Source organism: Papio anubis, chromosome 2, assembly GCF_008728515.1.
Source record: "Papio anubis isolate 15944 chromosome 2, Panubis1.0, whole genome shotgun sequence".
Lineage (NCBI taxonomy): Eukaryota > Metazoa > Chordata > Mammalia > Primates > Cercopithecidae > Papio > Papio anubis.
The window spans coordinates 98,397,797-98,407,154 of NC_044977.1; the positions used below are offsets into that span (position 1 = coordinate 98,397,797).

A 9,358-nucleotide genomic window follows, 5' to 3' on the forward strand; every position below is an offset into this window, starting at 1 on the left:
AAGACCAGCGCCTCGGACGCTCCGGGGTAGGGGGTCCCACGCCCTATCCCTCTCAGAATCGCGCCTTACTGACGCTCAGTCCCGCCCAGTGTCCACCCCCCACCCCCGCCCCAGTTTCCTTTCTGGACCCTCCGGTCCCCAAAGCGAACTAAGCTAGCGGCAGCTTCTCCATCCCGGGGAAGACTCCAAACTCCTAGGTTTCCCACCTTGGAGAGCACTGCTCTGGAATGCGCAGGGGAGCGGCAGCTGGAAAGGGTTGGAAGGAAGCTTCTCGGACCCAGAGGGGGGCAGACACCGGGCCCAGCCAGGGAGGGGTTAAATCCGCCCCACTGGACCACCTCCCCCTCTCCCCCAGGAGCCACTTCAACCGGTTGTCGTCCCAGTGGCCACCCTCTGAGCACGTGTTGCTGCCAGTCTGCGTCAGCGCTGGGTAAATACATGACTGGGCGACGCCGCCGGGAGGGGCTATTTAAGAGGCAGCCGCCCTCTGGTCCTCCCTGAACTTGGCTCAGCTGCCGGGCTGCTCCGGTTGGAAACGCGAAGCCAGCTGCGTTCTAATCCAAAAGGTAGGTCCCTCGGTTCGTCAGCGGGGGATCCAAGTGTCGTGTGTCTTTGAAGAATGCTGTCGTCAGCTTTGTGCCCATTTCCATTTTGCTTTTCTATTTTCTGTGTCTTTCCTCCGAGAGCTCGAAAGACATTTCTTGAAGTCAGAAACAACGGCTCCGGATCTAAAAGTGAGGTCTGGGTAGGTAGAGCTGCTTTAGAGCCTTTCACGCGCCGGCATACCCATTCGCTAAGATTCACATGCAGATTGAGATTTGCTAGCTGTTACACAGCGGTGCTGGGGACTTTGCAATCTTTTCTAATAAAATGCCAGAGGGTTTTAAGATTCAAATTCATTTTCTAAATACTGCAGAAAATTTCGAGGCTTTACGGATAGAAATGTGAGGGTGTTTTATCCACTAGCGATCTAAAATGCACGGGGCTTTGGAAGCCTGAGTGCTGGGCACATATTTCTGATTTTAAAACCTGCCTATGTTTTGCGTAGTGGCTTATTGCCATTTCCCACCTACACTTTGAGAAAACTTTATAAATACGGCTTTATTTATTGCTCCTACATTTTAAACTGTGCTTCTCTTTTTCGTCATTTACTGTATTTCCATATTGAAAGCTTGTTAGCTATCTGGAAAGGTGCTTTCCCCAGGGTTCTCATTTCTCCCACGGAGTCTTCCCTTTAGGATATTTTTTTCACACTATTTTTAATCTCGTGGGGTTTTATTTTTCTTCTTTCAGTTAGAAGAGAGGCACTCTGCAAACACTTCCTCAAACTTTAGGGAAGCAGAAAACATTCCTTCTGCTCAACACGGCAGAAAACAGGGTCTCTGTCTGCCCCTCGGCACTGGGTGTGGAGTTCCCAAAGACCAGCCGTGTGCGCCCGGGGGCGGCACCATGGCACTCGGCTTGAGCCCTCGTGCTTGCAGCGGCCTGGGGAGTCTGGAGCACCTGTGTTTGTCCTAAGCCGGTTTCTGGGTGCCCTGCCCGCCGCAGGAGCTCTCGGATGCCCAGCCTTTCCGTTAACGCCCCCTCCTCCTTTGCTCCCTACAGCCATGAACAGCGGCGTGCGCCTGTGCGTACTGATGGCGGTACTGGCGGCTGGCGCCCTGACGCAGCCGGTGCCTCCCGCAGAGCCCGCGGGCTCCGGGCTGCAGCGGGCAGAGGAGGCGCCCCGTAGGCAGCTGAGGGCAGTGCAGAGAACGGACGGGGAGTCCCGAGCGCACCTGGGCGCGCTGCTGGCAAGATACATCCAGCAGGCCAGGAAAGGTAGGAATGCTGCCTCGCCATCCCTCACTTCTGCCCTTGTTCCCAGGCTCTGGATGCTGACCCTCTTCTCTAGCGCCGGCCTGATGAAGATGACCTCTCTCGGTAGGAAACAAGCAACATGGTTTCTGGCCGTCCTTTGTAGCAATCTGAGAAGGGGTATGGAGGACTTAATTTATAAGTAAGGGGAACCTTCTTGAAAAGCTTTCTTTGAACTAATTTTTAGCAATGTTGCTGATTAAGTTCAACACCATTTTACCAAGCCATTAAAAGATAATTATTGAACCCTAGGAAAGGGTTCCTAGATACACTAAATACCCTCTACTAAAAACGCAAAGAACCTGGGAGCCACCCAGATACCAACCCTTGGAAATCCTCTAGCAGGAAGGCGTCAATGCTGAGAATGCCTGAGATCTGGCTACAACAGTTTAAAAAAGCAGTGACAATGTGTCCATCTCCACCAAACCATGTAACAGAAGGAAAGAATCAGCAGCAGTTTTGTGTTCTCCTTGCAATGACTTACACATGATTACCCAACAAGAGAGGTATTTGTTTTTACTTTACTGTCACAGAGATGGTCACAGTTATAGCAAGAGCTGAGCAAGTCATTTTTCTCAGCATCAAAGTCTTTCTCCAGGAATAAGGTGATTCAGCCCCTCACTAGCTGAGTGGCATGCAGGCAGTCCTGACCTGAGGCTAGCTTTCCCCTAAGCTCCTTCCAATTCTTTGTGTGATTCAGAGGGAGGCCCATTCATCTCTTGTGACCCATAGGAATCATGCTTTGGATTGCGGCAGCTTTTTTCTGCCAACTTTATCCCCAGTGGCACTAATAATGAACACTGGCTGTGGAGGAGTGTGCTGAACAGTACAAACACAGCTGGACATTAAAATAATTCAGCAGGCCAGGAGCAGTGGCTCACGCTTGTAATCCCAGCACTTTGGGAGGCCGAGGCAGGTGGATCACATGAGGTCAGGAGTTCGAGACCAGCCTGATCAACATGATGAAACCCCATCTCTACTAAAAATACAAAATTAGCTGGTTATGATGGCACATGTTTGCAATCCCAGCTACATGGGAGGCTGAGGTGGGAGAGTAGCTTGAACCTGGGAGGTGGAGGTTGCAGTGAGCCGAGATTGCACCACTGCACTCTTACCCAACAGGTGTTCCAGGGCCTGGATTTGAACCTTAACCCCTGGCTTGACCAGAAAGGGATAAGATGAAGAGCTTTGGCTCTGCAGAGTCCTCCTGTGGGCTCACATGAAGGGAAGACTGGAACTCTTTGACCTAGAGGCTTCAGAAGGAAAGAACAAATCAGTGATTTGTTGTATTTCTTCCTGTCTTTGGGAAATTGCCCCACCCACTACCTTCTGTTTTGCTTTCCTACTAATTAAATTGAAGAAGATAGAAATACTTATCAGATGGAGAGAGAAAGTCTGAAAGCTTTTGAGTTCCTGCTGATTTTCTGCCTGAAAATAATTTAGTGTCTGTCCCCAGATACAGGCTGAATTTCAGCCAGACAAGTCTGAAATATCCTAGGCTTTTCATTGATCTGTGGATCTGGAACTCCCCTCCCCCAATTTGGGAAAGACCCTGTTTTTCTTCTACGTAGGCTGAGGATATCTGCAAAAAGGCCTGAAATGTGCTGAATTGACTCTTGGTTCCAAAATTGTTCTAGGAAAAAAAAAAAAACCAACTCATTACCACATTATTTCCTAGAACCAATACTAGACAATGGCTCTTAAAGCATAAATCTTAGCTGGAAAGTTCTTTCTAGTCCTTCTTCTCAGCCCCCCTCTCCCTTTGCCTTCAGCCAATTGTGCCAAACAAACCCAGGAGAAAATAGCAATCACTTGGAAATTTAGATGCCAACACCTAGGATCAAAGCTAGCTAAAAAACAACCAAACTCTTCTGTGTGACAAACAAGAACTAGGAATAAATACTCACACTATAGAAACTGCACAGTTTCTTTGAATATTTTACATATTTTGAAATCATATCAGATTTTTGCTGCACTATAGTATATATTATGCTTAAATGTTCTAAACAAGACAATGCATTCTTTGAGCAGTGCTTAAGAGTTTATCATTAGGAAATATCTGCAGCACTTTCAATGGCCCAAGAAGAAACAATTCTATTGGAGGGCAGTGGGTAAAGATACCTACAGGCATTTAGTGTACACCTCCCCCATGCCCAGCAAAGCTTCAATGCTACATCTATATTGTCTCTCTCAGTACAACAGCCCTGCACAGTAAGTTTTATTATACCCATTTTGCCAGCGTGGAAGCTGGGGCTCTAGAAGCCTGAGTAACCTACATGTTGTTCCGTATCTACGCAACAGTAGGGCTGAGACTCTATCTAGTCCTGCTCCTCCCAGGAGGGCCTGGAAGCCATTCAGCTTCCTAGCTGTACTGCCTAATCCACATTTTAAAGTTTAAAAGAGCTAAACCCTTCAGTTGTAGCAAGAGCTCAGAATGTCACTGTTTTTTCAGCACCAAAGCCTTTCTGCACGAATAAGGTGATTCAGCAGCTCACTACCTGAGTAACATGCAGACAATCCTGTCCTGAGGCTCACTTTCCCCTGAGCCCCTTCAAATTCTTTGTGTGATTCAGAGGGAGACCCGTCCATCTCTTGTGGCCCGTAGGAATTAGGCTTTGATCAATTCCATACGTCAGATGTAAGCCTCTACTCTATGTCAGCACTGGGAGAGTGAGTGAGGGCCCTGGTAAATACACATGACATTAGGACAGAACTGTACGTGGAACAGGGAAGTCAGGGTGTGTGATAAATGCAGCTTCCACGACTGAACATGGTGCCCCTACCGTTAACTGAGGCTGCTTGCTCATATTGAAGCTGTCACTTCGCTTCCATTAGATGGAAATTTGGGTGTGCCCAGGCCTTAGCGGGCACTCATCATCACAGGAGGAAGGAGGATGGGTCATGTTTCCACGTGACTGTGTACAGGTAACTGGGTCCATAGGTTTTCCTGAATTCAAAGACTAATATTTCACCTGAACAATGAACAATTAAATAGCAGGGGCTATTTTTCTTCTACATAGGCTGAAGATATCTGCAAAAAGGCTTGAAATGTGCTGAATTGACTCTTGGTTCCAAAACAGGGAAGGGTTGCGGTTGGGGAGAGAAAGGGCGGGGACGTTGTTCTGTGTTGTTTCTGTTTTTAATTAAACTTGCTTAATTTTATTACCCTGGGTAACTGCCTTTGCATTTTCATTTATCAATAAATAAGCCATAGTCTGACTCTACTCAGCCTATGGGCAGGAGCTGGCAAGGGCAGCCTCATGCAGAAGGGATATAGACCAGCTTCACAGGAGGTGGGGACACAGTGGCCCCCAACACAGTGGGAACCATTGAGTGGTCCCCCACTCCTCTACCCTTGAATTGGTCTGGGCTTTGTTCACTGAGGTCCCTGAAGAGCCTTTCTTAAGACTGAGCTTGCACAGGAGAAGGTGTCCTACTGATTTCGTACTCCAGGAGGCTACTGTCTATGAACTTTGAGCTAGGACTATGTCCCATGCCTCCAAATAAACTGCCTCTTCATGTCCCTACTCACTCAGTGTGAGCTCTACAAAAGGATCACACTGTTCCTGAAGACTTAACTTCCATCCCAATGGGACCATTTCAGGTTCAGTTATTGCATTTTGGTCAAAGTGGCTGATTTAAATCACCTTTGTTATCACCTCTCTCCCGCCCTTCTTTGAGTATTACTGAGGTGCCAAGATTTTAATCTGACAGTCTTTTTCTGAATATCATTTTTAATTGATATTGATTTATCATTGAAAATAAAATGATCATCAATTCAAAACACTTACTGATAAATGAAAAACACTTTCTGAATGTAACTTTCAAATTCATATTTTTAAAAGAGTATTTATATAGCAAAGGGGCTTTATTTATTTTTTTCTTTATTATACTTTAAGTTCTGGGATACATGTGCAGAACATGCAGGTTTGTTACATGAGTATTCCTGTGCCATGGTGGTTTGCTGCACCCATCAACCCGTCATCTACATTAGGTATTTCTCCTAATGCTATCCCTCCCCTAACCCCCTGCCCCCCAATAGGGCCTGGTGTGTGATGTTCCCCTCCCTTCGTCCATGTATTCTCATTGTTCAACTTCCACTTATGAGTGAGAACATGTGGTGTTTGGTTTTCTGTTCCTGTGTTAGTTTGCTGAGAATGATGGTTTCCAACTTCATCCACGTCACTGCAAAGGACATGAATGCATCCTTTTTATGGCTGCATAGTACTCCATGGTATAAATTGCCACATTTTCTTTATCCAGTCTATCATTGATGGGCATTTGGATTGGTTCCAAGTCTTTGCTATTGTGAATAGTGCTGCAGTAAACATATGTGTGCATGTGTCTTTATAGGAGAATGTTTTATAATCCTTTGGGTATATACCCAGTAATGGGAAGGCTGGGTGAAATGGTATTTCTGGTTCTATATCCTTGAGGAATTGCCACACTGTCTTCCACAATGGTTGAACTAACTTACATTCCCACCAACGATTTTATTTTTTTAACCATTCCAACATCAAGATATTATAATTGTGCTACCTTAACAACAAGAGCTCTCCAGGAGTCAGGAATGTTGATGGATATTAAGGGATGAATTTAGGAATAAATAAGTACTGGAAAAATCTTTGGTTGGTTTCTGCTGAGGCCATGTACAAAAGGAAAACACCCACCTACCAAAAGAAAGCAAAAGGTAGGGAGACTAAGGAAAATCTAGGCAAGTCCCCAGCCTGCAAGGCTGGAGAAAATGAATCCACCTAAATACTTGCAGAACGCAAAGCACACCACTAACTTGTAAATATTGTCCTCTCTCCAGTTACACAGACATTGGTCCTTCTCCTCTCTTAGACTTTGGTCCATCAATTCCACTACTTTGACAGCCCTTTGATACCTTTACGGTGGTGTCTATTATATTGTGTCTGGCTTTTTCCATTGCTATCCTTCGCAAATTGAACTAGAGATGCTTTTAGATGTAATGTCCCTGTTTCCTTCCTCCCTGTCCTTTGTAGCTCCTTCTGGACGAATGTCCATCATTAAGAACCTGCAGAACCTGGACCCCAGCCACAGAATAAGTGACCGGGACTACATGGGCTGGATGGATTTTGGCCGTCGCAGTGCCGAGGAGTATGAGTACCCCTCCTAGAGGACCTAGCCTCCATCGGCCCAACGAGAAGCAACCTCCCAACCCAGAGGAGGCAGAATAAGAAAACAATCACGCCATATCTCATTGTCTGTGGAGTTTGACATTGTATGTATCTATTTATTAAGTTCTCAATGTGAAAAATGTGTCTGTAAAAATTGTCCAGTGCAACCACACACCTCACCAGAATTGTACAAATGGAAGACAAAATGTTTTCTTCATCTGTGACTCCTGGTCTGAAAATGTTGTTACGCGATTAAAGTGATTTCATTCTGCCCTGTCATTCCCTGTGTCTACTGAGGGCAAAGGGCTCCATTTCATCCTTAGAACATGCAAGGAGGGAAGCCTGATAGATGCTATACCAGGACAAATCCTTGTAGTAGATGTCCCCAGAAAGGGCTTGGGAAATGCAGCTCAGGCCTGGAGCTAACTTTGCTACAGGCCAGCTGGACAGTGAAAGGGTCATCTGTGGGCAACTCCAGAGCCCAGCCCTGGCCACCCTGATCCCCGATCTTATTTGCCAATCCTACTCCCACCAGGGTTTCCTTGGGGTTCTCTTGGCCTTTCAACAAGTTACAGGCAGTAACTGGCCATGGTTTTGCGTACATTTGATCACTCCATGGCTCTGTGGCACAGAGGTTATCATCCTTTCTTTACAGATGAGGAAACAGGCTCTGAAGAGTGAAAGTGACGGCCCTTATGCCCCAGCTAAGGAGATTCACAGACTGGAGGTCTTAATGTTCTGAGGCTAGCGGGACCTTCATCACTCTAGCATTTCTCCAACTGAGTGCACAGGAATCACCTGGGGAATCTTGTTAAACTGCATGTTCTGATTCAGCACATCTGGGCGGAAGCCCGAGCAAGTTCCCAGGTGATGTCAATGCTGCTGTTTGCAGACTGCACTTGGAGCTGCAATGGTGCAGAGAAGAGCCTATAATTGCTTTTCCGTGAGCCCCACCATGTTTTGGAGTTGGTGGGACTCCAAGTGCTGGGGAGACTCTGGTAGTTATACAGAGCAGAAGCCAATCTGTCTGTTGGCTCTCTGTAGAAATCAGTGAGGGGAACTAGTCCAAGGCGACACCCAGAGATGATCCAGTACCCACCACCCACAGTGCAACCTTTCCATGCCTCCTGCTGAGGCCTCCAAGACCCTCCAATCCTTGTCCAGCAGAGGCCCCAGGTGTCCAGTGCAACAGAACCTGGCAGCCCCCAAGAGCAATATGTTGAAAACAAGACCAGCAAATCTAAAACCTTACCCAGACTGGCACCACTCACTACTGGCACTCAGTGCCACCTTCCTTAGTGTTGGGGACAGGACACTGGGAGGGAGCCCCAGGAAGACTTGGTCAGTACAATTCTTTCACTTGAGCTGAAGTTGGGATTCAGTGTAAAACTTACTCCAAATAGGGGACACTATATTAGTCCCTTCCAAGGTACCACCTCATTCAGTCCCTACAATTAGTCTCCAAGACAGCCTCATATCTTAGGTATCCAACCCCCATTCAGTCTAAAATATCCAGATGCCTGTGTATTTAGTGCCCCCTCCCCTTGCAAAAATCACTAGTTTTATGGGTGTGTAGGGGTTATGTGCCCGTGTGTGTGTGTGTGTGTGTGTGTGTGTGTGTGTGTGTACTGTTTGTGTATTGGGGATGGAGGATGAATGAAGGATTTGGAATTTAATATAGAATCAGCAGTGGGGAATGGATGGTGAAAGTCTGATCTAAATTACTGATTTATGAATCATCAAGGAAGTGGGTGTTAAAATACCATTTTCAAAGGTAAAGTCATGACTCATACAACACAAAATGAACATATGTCAAAGATATCATTTAACTCATCAATTAATAAAGGAACCAGTAAGATATCACAATCATTTCAAAGCAGAATCTGAAGGATAGTCAGGTATAGACAGCCAGGAATAATAACAGAGAGAAAACTGGTTCATATCCATAGGTCAAGAAAACATACTGTTTGGAATAATCCACAACAGAAGTTACTTGTATCATTAGAGGACAATATTCACTTATGTTTCTTTATGTTTTGTTTTGTTTTTTGAGACAGGGTCTCAGCTCTGTTGCCCAGGCTAGAGTGCAATAGCACAATCACAGCTCACTGCAGCCTCAACCTCCCAGTCTCAAGCAATCCTCCCACCTCAGCCTCCCGAGTAGCTGACACTACAGGTGTGTGCACCACTCCCAGCTAATTTTTGTACTTTTTAGAGGGATGGGGGTTTTTGTCATGTTGCTCAGGCTGGTCTCAGACTCCTGAGCTCAAGCAATCCACCTGCCTCTGCTTTCCAAAGTGCTGGGATTACACGCGTGAGTCCCCGCATTTATGTTTTCATAGGCAAGAATTGTTTGCATT

The 9,358-nt window shown here is 46.3% G+C and overlaps 1 protein-coding gene across 1 annotated transcript; it reads left to right on the forward strand.

Annotated features, from left to right (window-relative positions):
* The first annotated feature begins 364 nt into the window (after positions 1 to 364).
* Positions 365 to 7,277, forward strand: CCK (cholecystokinin). The gene is made up of 3 exons (XM_021934524.2): positions 365 to 566; positions 1,606 to 1,821; positions 6,864 to 7,277. Exons 2-3 carry the CDS (start codon positions 1,608 to 1,610, stop codon positions 6,995 to 6,997), a joined length of 348 nt encoding a protein of 115 aa, XP_021790216.1. The 5' UTR covers positions 365 to 566; positions 1,606 to 1,607; the 3' UTR covers positions 6,998 to 7,277.
* The last annotated feature ends 2,081 nt before the right edge of the window (positions 7,278 to 9,358 follow it).

Bases quoted from the DNA above. Each gene is read 5' to 3' on its own strand.
- CCK (XM_021934524.2), top strand. From the start codon at position 1,608: ATGAACAGCGGCGTGCGCCTGTGCGTACTGATGGCGGTACTGGCGGCT. The intron at 1,822-6,863 runs GTAGGAATGCTG...TGTCCTTTGTAG, and splicing joins CATCCAGCAGGCCAGGAAAG to CTCCTTCTGGACGAATGTCC.